This window comes from Zalophus californianus, chromosome 13, assembly GCF_009762305.2.
Source record: "Zalophus californianus isolate mZalCal1 chromosome 13, mZalCal1.pri.v2, whole genome shotgun sequence".
Taxonomy (NCBI): domain Eukaryota; kingdom Metazoa; phylum Chordata; class Mammalia; order Carnivora; family Otariidae; genus Zalophus; species Zalophus californianus.
In genome coordinates this window covers 34496167-34523496 of record NC_045607.1, presented here as the reverse complement: position 1 = coordinate 34523496, position 27330 = coordinate 34496167, and the positions used below count along the sequence as shown (strand labels likewise).

General features: G+C 41.6%; 1 protein-coding gene across 10 annotated transcripts in view; it reads left to right on the top strand.

Annotated features, from left to right (window-relative positions):
• The window catches only part of FRMPD1 (FERM and PDZ domain containing 1), a 120013-nt gene that overhangs the window by 50928 nt on the left and 41755 nt on the right, over window positions 1–27330 (top strand). For 8 of the 10 annotated variants that reach the window (XM_027614337.2, XM_027614343.2, XM_027614341.2 and 5 more), the window contains one exon: window positions 20135–20239. In XM_027614337.2, the coding sequence (XP_027470138.2) occupies window positions 20139–20239 (101 nt within the window). In that variant the 5' untranslated portion in view covers window positions 20135–20138. Of the gene's footprint in view, window positions 1–20134; window positions 20240–27330 lie in introns of those variants that run through there. The other 2 variants (XM_027614345.2, XM_027614346.2) reach the window with 2 other exon arrangements.

The window sequence follows — 27330 nt, the reverse complement described above, 5'->3', positions numbered from 1 at the left end:
TGATGCAGGGTCAGATTTGCATCTTAGAAAAATTGCTGTGGGGCACCTGGGTGGCTCAGTTGGTTAAGCAGCCGGCTCTTGGTTTCAGCTCAGGTCGGGAGCTGAGGGTCCTGGGATCGAGCCCCGTATCTGGCTCCCTGCTCAGTGAGGAGTCTGTCTGAGAATTCATTCTCTCTCTCTCTCTCTCCCTCCCTCTCTCCCTCTCCCCCTCTCCCCCCCCTTCTGCTACTCCCCCCGTTCGTGCGTGCTCTCTCTCTAAAATAAATAAATCTTACAAAGAAGAAAAAGAGATTGTGGTGTGGTGTGGAGATGGCTTGGCAGAAGAGAAAGACTGAAGTGGGGAGGGCAGGTGCTGCGTGACCCACGTAAGAGCCCCACGTAGGAGCTTGGACGTATGTGATGGCAGCAGAGGTGGAAGAGGTGGAAACGCGGGAGATGTGTGGGGGTCACAGCAGCAGGGGCTGGAGAGTGGTTGGGTTCCGAGGGAGGGTACAAAGGCTCTCAGACCAACAATGCCCCAGTTCCGGGCCCAGGGAGTGGGGTGTTCGTGGTGCTCCTGATGTCGGTGTCACAGGTGCGCCCCAAGGTGGGCTGGTTCGTGGCTGTCCCGGGAGAACCCACCAGACCTCTGAGCTCTCTGCCAGACAGAGCATGGAGTCCGAGGTGCAGACCTTCCGCCCCTTCCAGGTCTGCAGGCAGGAGTGGAGGGGGAAGGGGCAGGGCTGCTGGTCGGCAGGGCTGCTGGTCGGCAGGAGCTCACCCAGGGCCATTCGCCTGGGAGCCTGCGTTCTGTCTTCGGGGCTTTGATTCTCAGAGACAATCGCTCTGATCCTAAGACAGGTGTCATTGTGCACTAACAGTAATAATGCGGATTTAAAAAAAAAAAAAGTCAAGTTTACTGCCCATACCCAGCATCCAGCAGATCAAAGTTGTTTTGCGTCTCCTGCCTGTCTCTGCCCAGCGTCACTTTAGTGTTGTGTCCAGAGCGTAGATACGGCTTTATTGCCTATGGTTTACCCCTTACATTAAATCAACTGCTGTTCCTGGAATGTTCTACAGTTTCTTGGCTTTTTTTGAGGATTCACCACAGAGGATGAGCTATAATTCACCCATTCTCTGTAGTCAGTTGTCTAGTTTCTCGTCCTTCGAGATGGTGCCTCACTGAGCGCTTGTAGCCAAGGCTTTTCCTCCTTCCTTTAGGCAGAATTTCAGCCAGGGCAGTTTGTGTCCTTTGAGAGGGGTTTCCCCAACCAGGCACTTTCCTGTGAGGTCAGGGACAGAAGGCAGAAGGCTTCCTTACTGCTGCATCTCTGGCTTCTGGGTCCTGTGGTTGCAGTGACCTACCTCTGAGCCCAGGTGGCATTCACTGACTTGCTGTGGGCTTCGTTTTGGGGGCCTGTGCTAGCAAACATGCCCGGAAGCCCCTGAAAGTTAGTTGGCGTGTGAGGACATTTGATGACTCAGTGGAGAGTAAAAGACAAGTCTGGGCTTTGAGTTTAGGTTCCACTTTTTTGTGAATTATGTCCAGATGGTTGTCAAGAGAATTTTCTTAACCAGAGGAGGGAATTTGCAAAAACCAACAAGTCTACGGGGAAGGAAGGAACTTCATACTGAATGTCAAGGGCACGCCAAGGACCGTGGGATCTGGTGGCGTCCGAGCTGGAAAGGCCTTCCTTGGCTTCGAGGCTGCCCCAGATCCTCTGTGGCTGTGGGCAGCAGGCGACAGCAGGGGACTTGTTAGCGCCAGAGTCCCAGTGCCCAAGTCCGTGGCCCCTTTCGGGGTGGATCTTTTGGCTGTGTCTGGCATGGGGTTGCTCACATATTCTTTTGGTTAAATATATACACATAAACTTCACCTTTGAAAAACCATTTAAAAATGCACCATTCAGTGGCATGAAGTACATTCACAATGTTGTGCCACCATCTCCACAATCTAGGTACTGAACTTTTTCATCCCCCCAAAAGGAAACTGTACCCATTAAAGAGAAACACCCTGTTCCGTCCTCCCCTGAGTCCCTGGCAGCCAGTCATCTGTGTTCTGTCTTTGTGGACTTACCTGGATATTTCATGTAATGGAATCACACATCATGTCGCCCTCTGTGTGGGGCTTCTTTCACTTAGCATAAGTGTTTGAGGCGCATCCATGTAGCAGTTGTCAATATTTCATTCCTTTTTATGACTGCACAATACTCCATTGTATGGATGTACCACAGTTTGTTCATCCATTGATGAACCTTTGAGTTGTTTCCATCTATTGGCTCTTGTGTGAACATTTATGTAGAAGTTATTGTTTGAACATCTGCCTTCAACTCTTCGGTGTATATACCTAGGAGTGGAATTGCTGGGCCAATGGCAATTCTATGTTTAACTTATTGAAGAACTGCCAAACTCTTCTCCTTCCCCACTTTGAACCTTCTCTCCAGGCTCCTCTGGTTGCTCTCAGGTCTCTTTGACCATTTCTTCTCAATTTTCATCATGACTCTATTGTGTCTTCAGTCCCTCAAATGGTAGTTCCATGCAGGGCTCATTTACTCCTTCCTTGGCTCTGCTCATTCTTTTTTTTTTTTTTTTGAATTTAAGATTTTATTTATTTATTTGACAGAGACACAGCGAGAGCAGGAACAGAAGCAGGGGGAGTGGGAGAGGGAGAAGCAGGCTTCCCGCGGAGCAGTGAACCCGATGAGGGGCGCGATCCCAGGACCCTGGGATCATGACCTGAGCCGAAGACAGATGCTTAACGACTGAGCCCCCCAGGCGCCACTCTGCTCATTCTATCCTAGTGGTGCTCAACTCTAGCTGCACATTACAATTCCAGGGGCTCCTTTAACAAACCCTGCCCAGGCCCCTTCCCAGACCAGTTAAATTAGCATCTTTGGGCAGGTAGAGCCTGGGCATTGGTGTTATTAAAAGGACCTGATTTTGATATGCAGCTCCTTTCAGGATATTCATTTATTCTCATGGTTTCAACATGATGTCTGTGCAATTTTTTTAAAAAGATTTTATTTATTTATTTGACAGAGCACAAGCAGGGGGAGCTGGAGACAGATGGAGAAGGAGGCACCCTGCTGAGCAGGGAGCCCGACTCGGGACTTGATTCCAGGACCCTGGGATCATGACCAGACCTGAAGGCAGATGTTTAACCGACTGAGCCACCCAGGCGCCCATGACTGTCCAATTTTTATTTTCATTTTCAACTACCTACTGGACATATCTATGAATGTTTCTGAGTACCTCAAATTCAGCCTCTCCCAACCAAACTCCTCTTTCCTCCCAAAACTGCCCTTTTCTCGGTGCTTCCCCCTTTGGTGAAAGGGCCTATCATCTCCAGCATCCAAACCAGAAACTGGAGTTATTTGTGCCTTTTCTCTCTCTGATAATCCAATTTCCACTGATTGATTCATTTATTTAATAATTCATTACCTAGGAGTTAGGAATAAAGGCAGTCAGAGAGAAATGCAGTCTAGGATTTATGTTAAGATATAAAGGACACAGATGGTACACTTAAGTAACAATATAGTCAAGAGGATGACCTGAAATTAACAACATTATTATCACTGTCATTATGAAGGACTTTCTGTGGCCATGGTGCTGGTAGTACTTCATGTATATTATCTAATATGCTGGGAGGTAGGTGACATCAGCCCACTTCACAGATGTCAGTCCAGGTTCAGGGAGGGTGTGGTATTTGTCCAAGGATGTGTGGTTAGCCCATGGCTGGTGAGAGTTGGAATCGGAACCCAGGTCATTTCAGGGCCCATGCTCTTGGCATGAGAGGTCACTGGGGAAGAGCCTTGAGCCCAGCAGCACTGTCAAAGCATGGAAGGAGGAGCATCAGGTTGTGACCACCAAATGAGATCATCCGTGTCCGTGAGAGTGTTGTGGAAACTGTAGAGGATGGTGCAAAAGCCTTGCAGCCTTTGCTCTCGTCTCTCACAGATGGCTTCTTCCGTTCTGCTCTGAATTACAACTGGGTGTTCCTAGCTCTGATTCCCTTGGTGAGTTGCAGATCCCATGCAGGCGAGAACTGTGCTTGCTGGCCTCCGTGTCCCCCTCAGCCCCTGTGCCTGGCATATGTTGCTGATCAGTAAGCGTTCCTTGAATGAAGGTGTGGATGTGAGAGTGGACTCAGAGGTAGACAGGGAAGCCAGAGCTGTGGAGATATTTGTCCAGGTGTGTCACAGCCAAGTGCTTGACTAGAGATTCAGCCTAGAGAATTGGAAAGAAAGCGGGGAACTCTGTGGCTCTCTGGAGATAGGAGTGGGAGAACCCATAATGAGATCTCCAAGTGAATGAACTTCAGCCTGACCCCAGACTTGTAGCCCCATGGCACTGATAATCTGATTCTCTTTTTCTCCGGTGCACTTACACTCTAACATTCTTACTCAGTTTCCTTTGTTAGGTTTATTGCTTCTTGCCTACTGAAAGCTTCAGCTGGAATGTGAGCTTCATGAGGGTGTCAGTATCGTCTATTTTGTTACATGTCTCTGTTCCCCACTTCCCCCAGGCTAAGCAAACACTAATTACTGTCTGCTGCTGTAGATTCGCCTAGTAAGGATTTCTTTTGATTGGAATCCTACAGCTGTGGCTTCTGGTGACTGGCTCCTTTCAGTTTAGCACAGTGTTCTCAAGGTTCATCTGTACTTAAGTCCTTAAGTTTACGGGTAGGAAAATCGGGACTCAGAGAAGGAAGGGACATGACTTGGGCACATGTCCTGCTGGTAGCAGGGCTTCTGTGTCCCTATCCAGTGCTCTGTTCCTGTCTAGGGTGGAGACAAGGGGCTCGGCAGCCACAGCCTCCCCAGCAATGATATTTGCCATCCACCTTTGAGGCTGCTTATGGGGCCCCTCTAAGCATAGCCGTGGTGAGGTGACACCTTGCAGGTAGCCTTACTGTACGGACTGTAGCACCCTTTCCCACATCCTTTCCAGGGCTCACTGTCCATCCGATAAAGTGGATAACTTGTGTGACCAGCTTGCGGTCTTCTGCGTGGAGTGGCCTGGGAGTCCATGCCCTCTGATCACTGTAAGAGAAAAGCACAGCCTGGGTCCCTATTCGTGTTGGCTGTTCTGTAGCTCCCAGAGGGCCATGTGGAGGCCGTCTGTATTGAGCTAAAGAAGAGGCTACGTACACCCTCCCTCAGAGATGCCTAATCTTATTCGGCACCTGTGAAATCTGAGTGGACTGATAATGCCCTGAAATCGTGTTTCCCAAAGGCTTGTCTTTATGCCACATGGCACCCAAGATGGTTTTAGGTGACATGTGAATGAACATTTTTGTTGAAGTAGTAGCATATTTATTTTAATGCATACCATGAAAAAAACCTATCTGGCATGATCAGACCTGTGACTTATTTATTTTTTTAAAAGATTTTATTTATTTATTTGACAGAGACACAGCGAGAGAGAGAGAGCACAAGCAGGGGCAGAGGGAGAGGGAGAAGCAGGCTTCCCACTGAGCAGGGAGCCCGATGCAGGGCTCGATCCCAGGACCCTAGGATCATGACCTGAGCAGAAGGCAGACGCTTAATGACTGAGCCTCCCAGGAACCCCTGATCAGACCTGTGATTTAATGAATATTACTGTTTAGGATGAAGCTGCAGAGGGGGTACCATACCAAAGATCCCTCCTTACACAGGTGTGACAGTGGCTGTTTGCTGACATGGCAAGAGCCGTGAGGACAGTTTGAGGTCAACTGTCATTTGGAGACTGCCACTCTGGGGTGATGATGATGCAGGGTACTTTCCCATGGGCCACCTGCTGCATCTCCTTTACACCTGATGCAAGGTGAGATGGCAGAGGCTCCTGGTGACCAGAGCTCCTTTATATGGCTGAGGGATTTAGAAAACTAGGAGAACCTGCCATGAGACACTGGTTTATTTATTTCCTTAGGCCTATGATAAATTTTTTTTTTTAGGCATTCAAAGCCCTTTCTATAAAAAAAGGGCTTCCTGCTGAAAACAGAGACTGAAAGAGGGGTAAGAAGGGAAGATGGAGGAGGAACAGGAAGGATGTGTGGTGTTATTTCAAAATAAATGAAAATAAAATATCATTTAACTTTTGACCCTTTTTATGACCACAAATGAACTGGCTTGTGAAGTCAGAATGTTGGAGGCTGTGTTGCAGTGAAAGACTTGACTGGGATTTCTATGTAGGGAAGAGTTTCCGCTGCTTCCTGGGGCCCTGGTTGCAATTATACTTGAGGAATAATAATGTGGCATGATGGGTAAGTTCCCCTTCCTTCTCATCTTAGACTGAATTCCTTTTAGAATATTAATGCAGATGTGAGACCCCAGCCCATTATCTCTTACTTAGCTGTGATCACTGAAATAAACCAAGGCAACATCAAATGATTGACATTAGAAATGTAAATAGGAGTTTCCGTAAGTATTTATAAATAACTTTTTCTTTTGCCTTAGAACATTCAAGAATTAAACTTGCCTTTTCTCCTGGTGTTCTGATCTTACCATGGCATTTCAGACATCCCTAAACTGCCATTATTCAACAAATGTCAACTGAGCTCAAGGCATTCTTGTAAAGAAACAGGACACCTTTCTCCTACTGTCAAGGAGCTTACAATCTAGGGGGCAAAAAACAAGACCTGAATCCATAGGAAGTGAGGAAACACAAGACAAGAGCATAGATGAGTAGATCACAGGACATAACACAGCAGCTCTGTGATTGGGGAACTAGGAAGGACATGGTAGACCAGTAGGCAGAAATCCACCCTGCACGTGGTGGAGCTTGAACTGAGTTTTGGAGGTTAGATAGGATTTGAATACGTCTCAGAGAGTGGGGAGATCATGAACAAAGGCACAAGGAGGGGCCATCTAGGGCTGTTTTAAGGGACGGAGAGGCATCGGAATGGAGAATTACATAGTAAGAGGAGGATGGGGCCTTGGATCCCCTTGTCCACTTTGAAGTTCTTTAACCGCAACAAGCCCAACTTCCTTGTCCTCAAAATGGAATAGTTATGGATTCCAACCATGTGGGGTTGTCATGACTAGCAAATGACATGCTATAGGTTAAAAACATGATAGTTTCCTTCCTTTTCCAAATTGGTCAGGAGAGTAGTAGTGGGAGATGGAGTAGAACATTTGGGAAGCAGTTTGATTTTGGGGATGGGGAGCCTTGGAGTACCTAAGGAAGGAAGTGAGATAATACAGCTTTAGAATTGGCAGATACTTAGAGAAATTCACTGCTAAGATAAAAGAGATAGCCAGAGGTTTGGTGACTTACATACTTCCAGGCTTAATAGAGACAAAGGCAGGAAGAGAAGGTAGGTCTCCTGACTTTTAGTTCAGTGTACTTCTCAGCATTCCCTAGGTTTGACCTAGAGAGATGTTAGAAAAGCAAATTCCTGGGCCCCACTCCAGACCTACTGAATCAGAAACTCTGGGCCCCAGCAATTTGTGTCTTAACATTTTTTAAAACTTTATTTATTTTAGGGTCACCTGGGTGGCTCAGTCAGTTAAGCGTCTGCCTTCGGCTCAGGTCATGATCTCCGGGTCCTGGAATTGAGCCCCACGTTGGGCTCCCAGCTCAGGGGGAGTCTGCTTCTCCCTTCCTTCCCCTGCTCATGCTCTCTCTCTCTCTCTCTCTTACTCTCTCTCTCAAATAAATAAAAATAAAATCTTTCAAAATTTTTATTATTTTAGAGAGTCCACATGAGCTGGGCAAGGGGCAGAGGGAGAGGGAGAGAGAGGATCTCAAGCAGACTCCCCGCTAAGCATGGAGCCTGATGCAGAGCTCCATCCCACGACCCTGCAATCATGACCTGAGCTAAAATCAAGAGTCGGACACCCAACTGACTGAGCCGCCCAGGTGCCCTGCGATTTGTGTTTTAACCAGCCCTCCAGGTGCTTTAATGCTTTTAGGGAACCAGTGTTCTTGGTTTTCCTAAGAAGGAATGGGGGCGGGGGTAGGATATGAGAAAAACAGCTTCCTTATCAGAGTTAGGGTATTACTTAGCACCACAGGAAAGGGTGAATCTCAGTGCCAGAGGTAAGCTTCTTTTTTAAAAACAGAAAAAGTTTCACATACCATAAAATTCACTCTTAAAGTGTAGAACTCAGTGGTTTTTAGTATTTCACAAGGTTGTACAATGACCACGGTCTAATTCTAGAACATTTTCATCATCCCCCAAAGACACCCCTTATCCATTATTAGTCCAGTCTTCTTTCCCCTTCCCCACAACCCCTGGCAACCACTAACCAGTTTTCTACATGTATGGATTTGCCTATCCCAGAAACATATAAATGAAATCATCTGTCTACTTTTGTGTATGTTTTTAAATTTCCTTAAAAAATAGAAAAGTTCTTTACGTTGAGTTGAAATTTGTCTTCTTCAACTTTGATGGATTGTCACTTTAGGGCCATTCAGAACATGTTCAGATTCCTGTTACACGTATAGTCCATTCCAGTATTTGTGATGGTTCATAAATTCTCCTAAGTCTTCACAACTGAACAATTTTACCTAGTTTATTTTTCTCCAGTATTTTGAAATTGAGTCCCATATGCAATTATGCCACCTTTTGGCACTGACAGTTTAAGTGCCTTTGCTGAACTTCTCTCTCATTTCTCTTTCATGTTGCACTGGCTGGCAACTCCAATATTGTAGTGAACATTGTAATTTTATTTTCTCAGTGGAATGCTTCTATTTTTCTTTCTTTTTTTTAAAGATTTTATTTATTTATTTGACAGAAACAATGAGAGAGGGAACACAAGCAGGGGGAGTGGGAGAGGGAGAGGGAGAAGCAGGCTTCCCGCTGAGCAGGGAGCCCGATGCGGGGCTCGATCCCAGGACCCTGGGATCATGACCTGAGCCGAAGGCAGACGCTTAATGACTGAGCCACCCAGGCGCCCCACTATTTCTCTTTCTAAAATAATATTGAACTGCCTATTTTTTAATCAAACAAGATTAGCTTCCATTTTCTTGTGATCATTTTACTTTATTACTTTTTATGAGATAAAATATATTAATAGTTTTCCTTAACTTGAGATTTTCTTTCTTAGGATAACCAGCTTCACTATGGTATGTTATCCTTAAAGGTGGATTTTGTTGGAGGTAATTTCTTAAAATTAGGAAAACAAGCATATTAAGAATTCTCCATGCAGAAGTAGAGAGAACAGTAAAATGGACTTTTACATACCCATCTCCCAGCTTCAAGAATTATTAACATTTTCTGGCTATGATCTTATTTAGGAATTTTTTGAGTATTTCATGAGTGAGATTGACCTATGTCCCTTTTTAGTGAAACTTTGTCAGATTTTAAATGCAGGGCTATAGGAGCACCTTGGTGGGTCAGTGGGTCAAGCGTCTGTCTTTGGCTCAGGTAATGATCTCAGGGTCCTGGGATTGAGCCCTGTGTCAGGCTCCCTGCTCAGTGGGGAGTTTGCTTGTCCCTCTGCCTCTCCCCCCACCCCCCCACTTGTGCACGTGCTCTCTCTCTCGCTCACTCTCTCAAGTAAATAAAATTTTTAAAAAATATAAAAAAATAAACGCAGGGTTATCTTTGCATTGTTAGAAGAACTTGGTAGCATACGCTCATTCTCTGTTGAAGAATATTATCTATTAATTTTGAGGAGAGTTTGAAATAATTCTTTATAAACACAGTAACATCAAATTCTATGTAGGGCACTTTTTTCCACAGATGTTTCTTTTTTAAATTCACTTTCTAAATTTCTTCTGCAGCTATAGATTTACCTGGAATTTTTATTTCACATTTTTAGTCCTGGTTCTTTGCTTTTGGAGGTGAAGGTGGTGAACTGCCTTAGTTTCCTGGAGTTGATCAGCCTTGTGGAAACCACAGAATAAGTAAGCCACATACGTTGACCGCTTTGCCAGGCACCTCCCACCACCAGTCAGAGAAAAGAAAGGAGCTGACCCATGAAGGTGGGGCTGCATTTCACTCATTTCTCATTCTTGGTCATCTGCATTTAGTGTTGTTTTTTCACTAAACGAGTGTTTCCTGAATTGGATTAAAAAAAAACAAAAAACAAATAGTATCTTCAGCACATCCAGGAAAAACCAACATCAACCCCTTAGTCTCTTGGGTTACCAGAGGCTTCCAGAGGGTTTCACTGCTGAGCTTCCTATTTTTATCTTCTTGTGTGGTTCTTAGAGTCTTCTCCTGTCAAGATCCTACATGGAAAGTATACATCTTCCACTATGACCAAGGAACTGGTCTAGGAAAAATCCCTTGACAGGTAAGAATACACTTACATACTAAAAGGTTGATGTAGAAATCTTGGAAGACACCGTTCTGTGAGGCTGACCTTGTTACCCAGGAGTCTGCCCCTCAGGAAAATTGAAGGGCTTACCAGGAAGACTCTAGAAAGATACATTCCTAATATATCTTCCAAAGCCGCCCATATTTACTTAGCTTACCTAAATTCCTTGTGTGTAACATGTATAGCGCTCTCTAATAGTTTTTTCTGTAATGTTTGTCTTTGATCATTTCTCATTTTGTTAATAATTTGTACCCATGGTTTACTGTCAGTCTTTGTAGTTTTTAACCCACATTAACTTTGTCTCTATTAAGTGAAACTTTATACTAATTTTCCAGTTTATTTCTCCTTTTGCTTTAATTTTGTTCATTCACTCATTCAACAAACACTTGTTGAGCCTAGGTGACAGATCCTGGGAGAAATAGCATAAGACATGGTCTCTATGTTCAAGTTGCTGACAGTGTAATAAAAGGAGAGAAGAAATAGTGAAAGAAAAAAGAAAACACTAAGCTGACAAAAGACCTTCATTAGTAGGTTAGAAAAATCACAGAAGGACTCCTTGGGATGTCTTTCAAGAACAGAATTTCAAATATCACTTGTAAAGCAAACTTGAGTCTATACTAAATAATATGCTGCAAAACATATGAGCCTAATCTTTTCCAAGTGATCGTATTCTTTTCCTCTTTTAAAACGGGTTTGAAGGATGATTCTTCAATCTTTGAAGTTTAAGAACTTTAGTTGCTGTGTAAGGAGGCTTCCTCAAGGCATATATTGGAGAGTTGATTTTCGTGTTCTTTATATTTGAAACAGGTATTTTTCAGCTCAAGAAATTTACTTTTGACTCTTTGATTTCAATTTCATGCATTGCTTTTATCTTTGCTAGTGTCTATTTTTTTTAAAGATTTTATTTATTTATTTGAGAGAGAGAATGAGAGAGAGAGAGAGAGCATGAGGGGGGGAGGGTCAGAGGGAGAAGCAGACTCCCCGCTGAGCAGGGAGCCCGATGCGGGACTCGATCCCGGGACTCCAGGATCATGACCTGAGCCGAAGGCAGTCGCTTAACCAACTGAGCCACTCAGGTGCCCTAGTGTCTATTTTTTATTATTATGTTAATCACCATACCTTACATCATTAAGGTATGATGATTATCATTAGTTTTTGATGTAGTATTCCATGATTCGTTGTTTGCGTATAACACCCAGTGCTCCATGCAGTACGTGCCCTCTTTAATACCCATCACCAGGCTAACCCATCCCCCCACCCTCCTCCCCTCTAGAACCCTCAGTTTGTTTCTCAGAGTCCATAGTCTCTCATGGTTTTAGCCTCTATTGTTTGTAAGTTGAATATCCTGTCTGATTCTATGTCTGATAGCTTTACTTGAATTGCAAGTTTTATTTTGAAATTTCAATTTAGTGTAAGTGGTTTTTGGCTCTCCAGTTTCTCTTCTATCCTTCGCCGCCTTTGTTATTTTCATTTCTCAATAACAGGTACTAGTTGCTTGAAGTCCTTTACTATAACCTCTTATATCCTTTTTGAAGGATTTATATCCTTAACTGTAAATGTGCTTTTAAGATAGTTGTCTCCCTGGTGTCTTTTCTCCATTTGCAAAATATTTTAAGAGAGTTTACCTTTTCATATTTCTTTGTTCCAGACTACCAGAAGTGTGTTCAGTTTGGGGATTCATGCCCCTTATAGGACTTTGCCAAATTGGTGTGTGCCCAGAGGAGGGTGATCTACAGTGATCTTGTCATATGAAGAACTGTGGAAGGAACTGGGGATGTTTATTCTGGGGCAGAGGAGACTTGAAGACAACAAGATTGCTATGTTCAAATCCAGAAAGGCCGATGTATAGAATAAGAAGCTGATTTCTTCTAGACGGTGGTGAGGGGTAGGGAGAAGTGGTCGGGGGGCAGCTCTACTGCTGAGGACTGAAGCTGCAGAGAGGTAGAATTTAGCTTTATGTACAGAAACTTTCTAGCAATCAGATGGGTCCAACAGTGAATGACAGAACATTTAGAGGCCAGATGACTTCTTGGCAGTGGGATTGCAGAAGAGATTCAAATGTTTGGAGATTATCTGGGCTCTTATTTTCTTCCATTAGCCCAGCAATCCAGAGGCTAATATTAAAACCATTAGCAGGTCATTTTCTTGACTTTAAACTCCCCTGCTCAGACCTTGCTGAGTCAGGGAGCACTTGTAATGGCTTGGTTGATGTAGTCATTTGTTTGGTCTTCAGGGATCCCTGGATGAAGGCATGTGCCTTACCCATAGTCCAGATATATAATGCAAATTAATTCTTATCATTAAAGCCGTATATGTTTATATGAATCAATTAGCTAAATTGTGTTTGGCAGCAGTTTTGTAACAATTCCTTATAAGTAATTGCAATTTGATGAACTTCAGGTGCCTGGGTGGTTCAGTAGATTAAGCGTTTGCCTTCAGCTCAGGTCATGATCCCAGGGTCCTGGGATCAGGTTCCACATCGGGCTCCCTGCTCAGCAGGGAGTCTGCTTCTCCCTCTGTCCCTCCCCCTGCTCGTGTTTTCTCTTCTCTCTCTCAAATATAAAATCTTTAAAAAAAAATGGAAAAGCTTTTAGATATGTGTGAGATGCCTGACATCTCTGCAGTCATTTGGAGATTAAACAACAGAGAAGTCAGAGATTTTGTATCTTCTCGTGCTGCAGCTACTTCAGGATTTCCAGCTGTCCAGGCGATGTGGGTCTTTGAATTTCAAGAGCGAGCACAACAAATATCATCTTGCCTGGTTTCTAGATCTAGTTAGAGACCTCAGATTGCGTGGATGGAAGGAGCCACAGAAGTCAGCTAGTCCCTATATTCCATTGCAGTGTCCTTCCTACATCCGGGCAGTTATTTAGTCTCTACTCAACTACCTTCACTGACCAGGATCTTGCTAATTCTGGAGAAAACTCATTCCATCCTCGGATCACTAGGAACATTAGAAAGGTCTAGCCTTAGCCTGAGCTAGGGTCTCCTGCTCTGTGGCATTCCCCCATTAATCCTGGCTCTGCACTCAGAATCATGTGGGATATGTCTCTTCCACATGGTGACCTTTTGGTGGTTTGTGAACCAGGATCATATAGGCCTCCTCCAAATCCTTGTCAAATAAATATTCTCTGATTTTTTTTTTCAATGAGTCTTTATATGACTTGGTTTTAAGTCTTCTTACTATCCTAGACCTTTATAGGAAGGTGCTGAAAGTGGGATGCTCAGAAATAAGACAAACAAAGTTAATATCCATATCCTAAAATTGTCATCTGAGTCACTCCTGTTAAGGGCCTGATGGAAGGAATTAGTATTTGAAAACAATATCCTGTGGGCCTTGCTGGACGTTTATCCTTCTATCCTTCATGATTAGTCTCTCTGTGTTGTCAGAACACTAGAACCTGCCTTCTTGACCCTCCATGATAAGTCTCACAGAAATATGATGTGATTTTGTGTCCTTGGCAAAGGGACATTAAATAATCCTTATCGTAAAAGAGCTTTTACAATAACAAGAAGGCAAACATTCCAGTAGAAAAATAAGGAAAAAATAGAAACAGGAAAGTAACAAAAAAAGAAATATAAGTGACCACAACTCATGAAAAATGTTCAAATGTACTTAGTAATCAAATAACTTCAAATAAAAACTATAATGAGTTCTGATATGGGAAGATGTCCATGATATATTCACAAGTTAAAAAATGGGAACTACTGGGGTGCCTGGGTGGCTCAGTCGGTTAAGCAACTGCCTTCGGCTCGGGTCATGATCCTGGAGTCCCAGGATTGAGTCCCGCATCAGGCTCCCTGCTCAGCAGGGAGTCTGCTTCTCCCTCTGACCCTCCCCCCTCTCATAGGCTCTCTCTCCGTCTCTCATTCTCGCTCTCTCAAATAAATAAAATCTTTATAAAAAATTGGAACTACTGAGTATAAAATGATTCTATTTTTGTGGCCTGTATATTTTAATATATGTAATACAGATGGGTGTAAATTTAGGGCAAAGTTGGTGTGAATACTCACCAAATACTTTATATAATTTTTAATGTTGTTGGAATTATGTGTACCTTTACTTTTTTCTGTATTTTTCAAGAAATACATATTACAACCAATAATTAGATGCTACTTCCCATCCTATTAGCAAATATTTTTTAAAATGATAATATTCAGTGTTCACAAAGTCTGGTGGGGAGTGAAAACTGCTACCTTCTTGGAAGCAATTTGACAATACTCATCCAAATTCTTAAAAATGACACATGCTTAAATTCATTAATTTCACTTTGAGGAATTTTCCCAAGAAAATATCTGGGAAGTAGCCATTTACCATGAATAAGCATGTTCATTGTAAAGCTTTTATAACACTGAAAAATTGAAAACAGCACAAATGTCCAAGGATAGATTTACTGAATAAATTATGATATGGCCAAAGAACATAACACTACATAGCAATTTCAAATGATGTAAATGCTTAAATATTGATATGGAATGATATTCATGAACTATTAAGTGGGAAAATTATATCTCATTTGAATAAAAATGTAGCATCTATAAGCATAGAAAAATGAAAAATTAAGTTGATAACTGGGAGGTACGATTACAGGTGATTTTATTTTCATTTTATTTTTTCTGTGTGTTTTACTATAAGCATATGTTCAATTTTTAAAATATAGCTGAAATAATTATAGCTAAATAGTTAAAAAAAATAGTACTAAGGGCTTCTAATAGATATCAACAGTCCCTGGAGGAGACAAATCATGAGAGACTATGGACTCTGAGAAATAAACTGAGGGTTTTGGGGGGGGGTGAGGGAATGGGTTAGCCTGGTGATGGGTATTGAAGAGGGCACATACTGCATGGAGTGCTGGGTTTTATACACAAACAATGAATCATGGAAAGCTACATCAAAAACCAATGATGTAATGTATGGTGACAAACATAAAGAAAGAAAAAAAGAAAGAAAGAAAGCAATCAGCAGTCCCTGCCCCACTCCCCCTTAGCATCTCATTTCTTTTCTTAGAGGCAACCTCTATCAGCTCTTCTAGCTGTATCCTCTGATTTTTCCCCTCCATATTTCTGAGAAATATGCTTGTATTACTTTCCTAATTCATTAATTTTAGACATTATTTATTATGGTGGATGAGGACTTAGCTCTTATACCACTACACTAGCTTCTCTTCACCATCTCCTCCCCAAATCATATCAGCTGCTTTTGAGAAATCATTTTTCAGTGTTTACATTATTATGATGATTTAAATATTGTTCATTTCTGAGACAAATGATGAGCTACAATTTGGTTTCCTTGGGCACTTGGGTGACTTGGGTGAGTGTCCGACTCTTGATTTTGGTTCAGGTCATGATCTCAGGGTCATGAGATCGAACACCGTGTCAGGCTCTGTGCTCAGTGGGGAGTCTGCTTCAGATTCTCTTTCTCCCTCTCCCTCTGTCCCTACCCCCGCTCATGCATGTTCTCTCTCTTTCTCAAAATAAATAAAGAAATTTTTAAAAAAACAAGTAAAATTCGGTTCCCTTTATTGTACATTTTGTTTTTATAATTCCCTGTTTTTGATTCGCTTAGTTTTCCATGTTCTTATTGCTAATTCTTTTCATACTCTCTGATAGCCTCTCAGTGAATTTTTCTGCAGAAACAATTAAGATAATCTATATTCATATTTTTTTCCCTAAGACCTCAGTCTTCATGCACCAGTCTATTGCTAGAGTCTGTTGCTCTCTAGGTCTCATATACAGGTGTTACCATAGTACATCCCTTCATAGTCATCCTGGGTGTTCCCTTTAACTCTTGTCTGCATTTCATCCCCAATTTCCTGTATCCCATTTCTTCTCTCTTTATTTACTTCCTTGTTTTGCTGGAGCGTGTCCTCTATGAGCATCCTGAGAAACGGTATATGAAAGGTAAATTTTTTGAGATGTGAACATCTGAAAACATCTCTACTATTTGATTGGTAGTTTGGTTGGGTATAGAATTCTAAATTGAAATAATTTTTTTTTTATTTTTAAAAGATTTTATTTCTTTGACAGAGAAAGAGAGAGAAAGTGCACAAACAGGGGGAGTGGCAGGCAGAAGGAGAGGGAGAAGCAGGCTCCCTGCTGAGCAGAGAGCCCCATGTGGGGCTTGATCCCAGGACCCTGGGATCATGACCTGAGCTGAAGGCAGATGCTTAACCGACTGAGCCACCAAGGCACCCCTAAATTGAAGTAATTTTTGAAGGCATGGCTTCAATGTCTTCAAGCTTCCATTGTTACTAAGAAGTCTAATGCCATTTTTATTCTCAACTGTTTGTATGCAATCTATTTTTTCCTCTGGAAGTTTTGAAGATATTCTCTTTTTGAGAGAAATTTTACAGTGTTATTTCTTGATGTGGGTCTTTTTTCACTTATTATGCTGTGCAGTTAGTAGATGTTCTTAATCTGGAAACTTAGGTTTTTCGGGGAAATTTTATTGAATTATAATTTCCTTACCTCCATTTCCTTTGTTCTCTCCATCTGGGATTTCTATTAGATGACTATTGGACTTCCTGGATTGATACTATACATTTCTAAGCTTCTCTGTTTTCCCCATCTTTGGCTTTTGCTTACTCATTCTCAACTTTTTCATTGAACGTTTAAATTCTAGCTATCTTATTTTTAATGTTCAAGTGTTTTCATTCTCTGCTCTCTTTTTTAAGGAAAATTCTCTTCTTGTTTCATGGATGTAATATCTTTTTAAGGATCTGTAATTTTTCTTCTGTTTCCTGCATTGTCTCTGTTGCTTTTGAGTTCTTCTGTTTGATATGTTTTTCATAATGTTGGCTTTTCTCAAATATCAAATATCATAATGTTGGCTTTTCTCAAATTGGCAAATTGAGACCAGTATTTTAAAAAGTGAAATGAAACTTTGTAAGATGTGGGGGCTTAGATTTCAAAGTATGATCAGGCAGCAAGTTGCCAGAAGTATCAATACCTGAAGATCTTTTCTGTGTTTTTCTCAGTTCTCCAGAAAAGGATTCTCTAGTCTTTTGCTTGGGATAAAGAGTCCTAGCTGCCAGTATTTTGGGAACTGGGCAAAGGAAGAGACTGAAGATCTTGTCGTTCAGTAAGAAGAGTTTTACTTAATCCTATTTTCAATCCTGTAGTCTCTGTTGTGCCTGGTCTCCCTAAGTCTGGAGCCTCTCTGGTTTGATTTCTCCAGAGAATAAGCTTCTTGTCTCTAGTAGGGTGGAGAAGGGGTGGTTGTCTAGGTGGGTAAGTGGTATGGGCTGGGGCCTGTCAATAAAATTGCTGCTTATAGAAATCCATTTCCATATTTCCAGCCATATGTTTCATCCTTGCTTTCTCCCATACTTGCTGCTTCTAATTCTTGAGCCATCTTGGTGAAAATCAACTCCTTTTTCATTAGAATCCCTCTCTGAAAGCACATAGATTTCTGTTTCCTTTGCTTTGCTCAGTTATCTCTCCTCCACACAGTTTCTATCTTCCCAACATTTTCTACCTCTCTTATCTCTTGTCTTCTCTCTTGTTTCTTATATTCTATGGGTTTAATCCCCTTTATAGTGCTTTTATGTAATTTATGAAGCTTGGGAAAGAGAAGAGATTAAGACATAGTTTGAATTCAGCATGTTTAATCAGAAATCTACTGTCTCTTTTATAATTTAAAAAAAGCAAGCTACCTAGAACTGAAGACAGCATTCAGGTCTGATGTCCCTACTGTAGAAGAAAGCTAGACTGACACATCCCTTGATCTAAATGGAATTTATTTTCGGTTGCGGCCTGTTTTTTGTCCATGAATTTGTATTTGGCTGCCATTTAACTGAGAAGTGTAAATCTCCCAATTTCAAAGTGGTCAGGTTGGGTGTCCTGCTTTCATTTTTTTATGTCCTGGCTAGTGCACTCCTGGATAGATCCCACTATTACTCTGTTGATTGTTGATAGATTCTTTTGCTAACATTTTATTTATTTACTTTGATGTTCACAAGAGAGATTGTATTTTTACTTTATTGCACAATTTATCAGAATTGGTATCAATGTTATACTGGCTTCTCAAAAAGATTTTGGGAGCTTTCCTTCTTTATACTCTAGAACTGCTAAAACAGCATTTGGGGGAAATTTGGGGAAAAAATAAACGAAGCTGGTTAAAAGTAACATGGTATCCAGGATTGGATCCTGGAACAGAAAAGGAACATTAGTGGAAAGACTGGTGAAATCTGAATACAGTTTAGAGTTTAGTTAATATTATTGGACCAGTGTTAATTTTGACAAAGATACAATGACTAGGTAAGATGTTAATGTTAGGGAAAGCTGAATGAAGGATATACGGGAACTCCCTGTATTATCTCTGCAACCACTTTATACATCTAAAATTATTCCAAAATAAAACGTTTATATTTAAAATTAAAAAATGATCAGAGTGAGGTCCATCTTACAGATTTGTAAGAATTCACCTTTGAATCTGTCCATGCCTGGAACTTTTTTGTTTATCAACTTTCTCTTCTATGGTAATTGTCTTTTTAGATTTTCTGTGTCTTACAGGGTCATCTTATATTTTCCTTGAAAACCATTTGTGTCATCAAGGTTTTAAAATGTATTTGTGTAGTGTTAAGGAACATAATCTCTTATAGTTCATTTTTATTTTCTCTGTATCCATAGTTATTTCCCAATGTTATATCTTATGTTGTGTGGTTATTTATTAGGTTGTGAAATTAATTTGGTAAATTGAGACCAGTATTTCAAAAAGTGAAATGAACTAGAACAGAGAAATATAAATATATACTGCTTTATGGAACTTTAATCTCAAGCGCATGTATTATTTTCTTGGTAACCTGACAATATCTATCAAAGCACAAATGCACATAACTTTGACCTAGCAATTCAATTTGGGAACTTATCCAGATATGTAATTGCATACATGCAGAAATGATATATGTGCAACATAATTCATTGCAGCATTATTTATAATAGCAAAAGATTGGCAGTAATCCAAATGTCCATCAAGAGAGGACTACTTTTTAAATTACAGTACATTCATACGGTATAATACTCGGGTTGTCAAAAAGAATGAAGAAGTATTCTATGTATTGATATGGGAAGATACTAAGGATATATATTTTAAGGAGAAGAAAGCACAGTGTGGAACAAGGTGTATAATGTACTATCATTTGTGTTAAGAGGAGGACATATAAAATCTTTATTTATATTTGCTTATATAGACATAAACTCTGGAAAGAAAAGGAGAGCAGTGATTATAATGAGTGTGGGAACCAGCTGGATGAGGGCAGCATAGAAGGGAGACTTTTGACTATCTTTTTAAAATTATTATTTTGGCAAGAGCACACTTAACATGAGATCTGTCCTCTTAATAAAATGTTAAGTGCACAGTACAGTAATATATATCTTTTTTGTACAGTCTAGGGTTTGAATTATACAAATGAATTACCTATTCAAAACTTCAAAATATTGAGCAAAAGAAGCAGCAATCAGAAGAATAGGCACAGTGTGATGAGAATGCTTTCATGTCCATGCAGCTCTCAGTGCAGGCAGAACTGAGCTGTGCTGTCCAGGGACCCATGCATGGGTGGGGGTAGCAGGCAGTGTCCTACGGGAAGGGGTGTCTCTTACGATGGGTCACAGTCACAGTTTGAGAAACCTTCTCTATTTTCTTCCCTAATCCTTATGTTTAACTCTTTAAAATGGCTCATCTGTTTCCCACAAGACCGTGGACTCCTTAGGCAGCGGGCCGCTATAAAGTTGTTCACTCCAGGAACACTGAGGACCTGTTTATGTTAATTTCAAAGAAAGAGAGCCCTAGTTATTTGATCAGCATGTCATTAAATGGGCAAATACAGGAAACATCACAATAATTTGTCAGGATCCTCTTCCAAATATTTTGGTTAGCTTCTTAAGAAAACTCTCCTTCCTTTTAGGTAAATGGAAGAGGTGGAGAGCAGTTTATTCCAGACACGGAAAGCACACAGAATAGAACAAATGGTGGCAAGATGGCTACGGCGTTCGCGGGACAGCTCGGCCCGGTAAGGCTCCTGGGCTAGCGGAGATTTCTGCCTGTCAAGATTTGGTGTCCCTGTGGGAGGAGGTTTTGCCAGTCTTGGCAGCACCCGGGGATCGCTGTCTCCAGTGTGCTTTGTTCTTACACCATACAGTGGGGGAGGCATCAGCAGATCTGTGATTTTGCTGGAGTGCCTTGCTGTCTGTCCCCCTTCCAACTCTCTTCCCTCTGTGTCTCTCCACAGACACCCACAACGTCTGCTCACACCAAACTCATACAGACATTTACGAACCCTCGCACACAAAAGGACTTATACACACAGGCACACTCATCCATACTCACATGTGCACCTACTCTCTGGAATATACACTCCTGCACTTGTGAACACACACTCACACGTGCTCTCTGTCTCTCTCTGTCTCACACACATCCCTTGTCTTAGTATTTGATGTGAGGGTCAGGCGATCTGCTGTTTATACTCTTTCCCCCGTCTTTGTTTCCAGCAGCTGTTCCTTCCTTGCAGTCCCTATTTCATTCTAAACAAAATAAAATGAAATCAAATACAGATCTGATTTGACTGCTACAGGAGAACTTAAAATATGTTCTGTTTCAAAGCATTCATTTTCCATCTCAGATTTCCCATCTGGCCCTGCCACAGAGATGAAATATCATGTGTCAGGTATTTCTGAGACACACATTCTTCCAAAGGAACTGGAAACAGCTGTTGTGCTGCTGAGCATATAAACCTTGCTTAGGACTGGGCTGCCCTGTAGCCAAGGGCTGGGATCCTCACACGCTGCGTTGAGGTCAGGTTGGTAGAGTTAGCCCTGTGTTATAGTTGAAACATCTGAGGCTCACAGAAAGACTTGTTAGAGATCATCCCCACCCCCTGTTCAGAAATTGTTGATGGGTCCCTAGTTCTTAGAGGATCAGCATTTTTGATTCGGCATTCAAGACTCTTCATGATTGACCTACAGTCCTTTACAGCTGTTTGTCTTACTGGTCTGCTTCCTTTGCATCATACTCTAGCTAAAGGAATTATTCATTGTTCCCCTGCTCCAGGCACCCCCTTTTCTCCTTTCACCCCTCAGACCAGGGCTCCTGTGCCAGATCCCTTCCTCCCAACTTCATGCATACAGAACCCACCCACAGCTCAAGGTCTGGCTGAAATGCTCAGTCTTCCAGGAAGTGTTGCCCAGCCCGTAGTTAGACCTAACCACTCCCGTGGGACCCCACAGCATTTGATTGGCACAGTCCTCCTGGTGTGTTCAACGTATTTGAGCACATCTCCGTTTTTTCCTTCTGGACAGTAAGCTCTGAACGCAGGGAAAGTATGGGCCTCTCATCTCTGTAACCCAGAGGTGATTGAGTCCCAGGAGATTGACTGCAAGTGGTCAAGTAGTACTTGATGGTGAGTGAGGAAACTGCTAGGTACATTGTTTCCTAAAGTGGGTTCTGCAAAACCTAGTCCTGTGTAATGCTGCTCCACTAAAGGTTTGGAGGTGTCGCAGCCCATACCCCACTCCCACCCACCTCTGCTTGCATCTTGCACACAGTGCATTTTAGCACACTAAAGCCTCCGCGAATACCTGCAGAAAAGAGAACTGTGTAACTTTAACTTGATGGTTCCTAAATATTTGAGTTGGTACTCTCTAATATCCTGCTTTTCTCATAATGTAAATAAAAGGTGACATTGACCTATAGGAAGTTTTCTTTCTTTTTTTTTTTTTTAAGGTTTTAATTATTTGAGAGAGAGCATGAGCAGAGGGAGGGAGAGGTGGGGAGGGCCAGAGGGAGAAGCAGGCTCCCTGCTGAGCAGGGAGCCCGGATGTGGGGTCAGATCCCAGGACTCTGGGATCATGTATGACCTGAGCCAAAGGCAAATGCTTAACTGACTGATCCACCCAGGTACCCCAGGAATGTTATTTTATCCAACATCTTTTTTGAGATATATTTTACATATCATGACATTTACCCACTAAAAGTATATAGTTCAGTGATTTTTAGTATATATTTAGTATATGTACAAGATTGTGCAAAAATCACCACAATCCAATTTTAGAACATTTTCAATACCATAAAAAGAAACCTCATGCCGGTTAGCAGTCACTCCCCATTTGCCCCTCCCCCAGACAACCACTCATGTACTTTCTGTCCCCGTAGATTTGCCTGTTCTGGATATTTCACATAAACAGTATCATATAATACGTGGTCTTTTGTGCCTGGCTTCTTTCACTTAGCTTTTTGGGAACAGGGTTCGTCCATGTTATAACATGTATCAGTGCTTCATTTTTATTACCAAATAATACTCCATTATGGAATATTTTCTTTGTCCATTCATCAGTTAATGTACACTTGGGTTGTTTCCACTTTGGGGCTACTATGTATAATGCTGCTATGAACATGTGTGTACAAGTTTTTGTTTGAACACATGTTCTTATTTCTCCTGGGTTTATACTTGGGAGTGGTAGAGATGGGTCACATGGTAACTTGGTATTTAACCTCTCGAGGAGCTGCCAGACTGTTTTCCAAAGTGACTGTATCATTTTACATTTGCACCATTAGTGCATGAGGGTGCCATGTCTCCACGTCCTTGACCATTCTTGTTATTATCTCTCTTTTCTGTTGTGGCCCTCCTAGTGTGGGTGAGGTGGAATCTCACTGTGGTTTTGATTTGCATTTCCTGATGGCTAATGATGTTGAGCATCTTTCCATGTGTCTCGACAGTCTTGTTTTCCAAGTGCTTGAGAAAGAAGAAAAAGAGGGAAAGTTTCCTGGCACTATGCATGGAAGACATCATTCCTGTGTTTCTAGGATACATTTGGCCTTGCTTAAATTGCTTCTCATCTCTCATCTCACAACCTTGCTACAGGCTGGTTTCTTGGGGTCCTCAGATTACCTGAAAATGATCAAGATCCGAAAAGCTAAGTTTGGGGGAAATAATTGCAATTTCCCCCGAGTGGAGTAAATGATACCACCGATGACCAGCTGCTTAAGAAACCTGGGAGTCATCCTGACTCTTTTACTCACAATCTGCCCCGACCCCATCAGCAACTCCTATCCATTCACCTTCAGACATTATCTCAGATCTGTCCCCCTCTCTGTCCCTGGTGGCACTGCCATGGTCACTTAACTCTTTCTGTGATCCAGCCTATTCTCACCCTGAAGCCATAGTGGACTTTTCAAAATACATACCACTCCTGTCCCACATACTCACCCCTCCACACCCCAAACTGGTCAGGGGCTCACCTGCCATTTTACCATGGCCTGCAAGCCCCTTTATGATCTGGACCCAGCGTAACTCTCCAACCTCATCTTGTTCTTCCTGCTTCCTTGGCAGAACTGGTCCCCCTCTTTGTTCCTTTCAGAGTAATTAGCCCTCATAGCACTTATAATATATCCATTGATTACTTATCCATTGTCTACTTCCCCTTCCCCCCCCCGGTTATTATACGACTTTCTCCTCTCAACTTACCTGCCACATGTGAGACCAAGGACCATGACTGTCTTGTTTTACAAAGTATCTTCAGCCCTGGAGGACTGCATAGTATGTAATAGATGTTCAATAGATTTTTATTGATTAAGGGCTTTCATAATGAGGAATTAAATTATTTATTAAAATATATTTAGGGGCGCCTGGGTGGCTCAGTCGGTTAAGCATTTGCCTTCAGCTCAGGTCATGATCCCAGGGTCCTGGGGTCAGGCTCTCTGCTCAGCAGGGAGCCTGCTTCTCCCTCTCCTTCTGCCCCTTCCCCTTGCTCATGCTCTCTCTCATGCGCTTTCTCTCTCTCTCAAATTAAAAAAAAAATCTTTAAAAAACTGTATTTAAATTTTACATCCTTCCTTCTTCCAAGGAAAATTTTTGATGACTTATAGTTTTAAAACGTAGAAATTTTTAAGTAAAGATGGAAATGTTATACCTTGTAAACCAGTTAGATGTGGGATTTAACATTTGAGTACTAACATTGGATCTGAGTTTTTTGACAGCCAGGGCAAGAAATGAAAGAAGTACATTAACATGTTTTCTCCAGTCCAGAAAAAGAAAACCTAGAAGTTCATCTGCGGTCATATAATTTACATGCACCTTATTACAATCTTGTTATTTTTTCCAGACTTTCAAAAGCTTCCAATCATTTCAGCCTAGTTGTACTTACTTTACTTGTGATTGCCATTTTTTCCATAAAATTTAAACTTTATTTCTGACTCTAATTGAATTGTCTAGGAGCAAATTAGTCAAAATAGCCATTTCCATTTCCAAACATTGCTAAACAAATTGATAACCTTTATGGACCTGGGGTTAAGTTAGAGCTCTATAATGCATCTTAAAATAGGTGATTTTCTCCGGAGGAGTGGCAACTTTCAAAATTGCTTTGATTTCTTAAAATTTCAGTTAAGTTTCAGTGGGTGGTTATTACTACAATCAGTCAAATTCAGATAGTGGTGCTCAGTTAGAATGAGTGTGTATGCTCGGGTAGGTGCAAGCGTAGTGAAACCTATAATTGTAGGTGTGCAAAATTATTCAGATGTTGTGAAGATGACTATTCTCCCACCACCTATGTTCATATTCCAATGTAAAAATAACATGTATAGTGTCAGTGCTCTTTTAGAAATAGTTAACCCCAAAAGGGTGCCTGGGCAGCTTAGTCAATTAAGCGTCTGCCTTCTGCTCAGGTCATGATCCCAGAGTCCTGGGATCGAGTCCCCAATTGAGCTCCGCGTCAAGCCCCACATCAGGCTCCTTTCTCAGCGGGGAGCCTGCTTCTCCTTCTCTCTTTGCCTGCTGCTCCCCCGGCTTGTGCTCTCTTTCTCACTGTCTCTCTCTGTCAAATAAATAAATAAATAAAATCTTTAAAAAAAGAGAAAGAAATAGCTAACCCCACAAATGGTCACTGTGACATATTTTGAATTTCTGTATAAATAATGCAATAACATCTACTTAATAAGAGCTGCAAACATAGTGACATTATATCATAACCTAATTTTTAACCATTTTGCTTTGGACTAAATTGTCATCTTTTTACTAGCTTTGTATAACTATAGAAATGATGACGTGAGAAAGACTTAGGTTTGATAGAGTGGGGGATATATTTGAGAAGGGACATCCTAAAGATTTATAAATTACATGAAGTGTTCTATTCTTTAAGTTAGGTAGTGTTTACACAAGTGTATGTTTTAAATTACTATTTTAAGTGCACACATATGTTTTACATATTGCAATTTACTGATACATATTTAATATTATCCTTAAATTAGAAATGAAGACAGACTCAGTGAGTGGGAAAGGAACACGGAAAGTATCTGGGAGGCTGTAATGTTCTATTTCTTGACATATACACATGTGCATATATATATGGTATAATATTTATCACAATAAAAATCATCTTGGGGGCACCTGGGTGGCTCAGTCATCAAGCGTTTGCCTTCTGCACAGGTCATGATCCCGGGGTCCTGGGATCGAGCCCCGCATCGGGTTCCCTGCTCCGCGGGAAGCCTGCTTCTCCCTCTCCCACTCCCCCTGTTGTGTTCCCTCTCTCCCTTTCTCTCTCTCTCTCTGAAATAAGTAAATGAAATCTTAAAAAAAAAAAAAAAAAAGCAGACTGATCTTTGCCTGGGGATGGACAGGGAGATACCCAACCCGGTTCTTGGGCTCTCCGAGGGATAGAAATTGAAAAGAGGCCAAATGGGTTTCAGGCAAGGCTTTATCGGGGCTTATGCTCCAGCACAGGGGAGGTGCACAAAGGAAACAATCCTCAGGCAGACTCCCCAGGGAGAGTTTTTCAAAGAAACCCAGGAGAGGAAAGGGTCCCTTGGACCCTTATGTTTGCTTGTGTTTCCTCTCTCACTGTCTCTTTCTCTGTCAAATAAATAAATAAAATCTTCAAAAAAAGTCATCTTATATCCAAAAGAATAGTATAATTTTCCACTTAATTATACCATTTTTCCCTCCTACCAAAGTTTTGGCTTTTGTGTAGTTAAATGGTATTCTCTTAATGATTTATTTGATTGCTTCTAAGCTTAGAAAATCTTCATCCCATAGTTAATTAAATTTCCTATTTAATAGCTTAATAATACCTATGTTTAGTTCTTTAATTTGGAGTTTATTTTAGGCTATGAGATAAAGATCTAACTTGATTTTCCCCAAAACAGTAAGTAGTTATTTGCATCACCATTGACTGCAAGTGATCTTTCTTTTCTTCGATGATTTATGACCCCTCTTTTACCATCTGTGAAATTCCTCTTTCTGTGAGTCAGAAATTGGATCTCTTTCAAGGCTAACTATTCTGTAGCATTGATCTGCTTATTTTCACACCCTTGTGTTAAATTTTCAATTTTTTTACCCTTACTTGCAATTCCTGCATATAAACTTTAGCATAATGTTATTGTATTATTAAAACAACCCAGCATAAGATTTCCTGAATTCTCTTATGCTCAATCTAGAAGTATGTGTTTTATAGAACCAGTTTTAAAAAAACATGAGGAGCTTAATGCAGCTTGGTGCTTGGTGCTTGGTTTTATCCTCAGGGCTTAAAAAGATTTCTTTCAACTTACCTTGAATCTTAATACTAATGAACACACATGCATATGTTGCAGACACGTGCACACACCCACACACATCCACACAAGCACACATGTATACACCTGCCTGTGTGCGCATGCACTGGTATCATGGCATCTTCATGTCAGGAGCCCTCCCTGTTGCTTTTACATGTTTTCCAAATGTACTTGTTCACTACAACCATAAAAAGACTATTTACTAATTATAGGCATGGCCTTCTTTGGCCTTTCTAATATTCCGAATGATATAGAAAGACTACTTCAGGGGCGCCTGGGTGGCTCAGTCAGTTGAGCGCCTGGCTTTGGCTCGCATCATGATCCCAGGGTCCTGGGATTGAGTCCTGCATTGGGCTCCTGGCTCAGTGGGGAGCCTGATTCTCCCTCTGCTTCTCCCCCTGCTTGTGCTCTCTCTCTCTCTCTGGCAAATGAATAAGTAAAATAAAATAAAAAAAGAAAAGAAAGACCACTTCAGGCATCAACTTTTGCTTCTTGACCTATGGGCAGAAGCGGGAAGATCTGAGAACAGGCTGGAAGGCTCCTGCACTGCACTTTCAGAGTTGC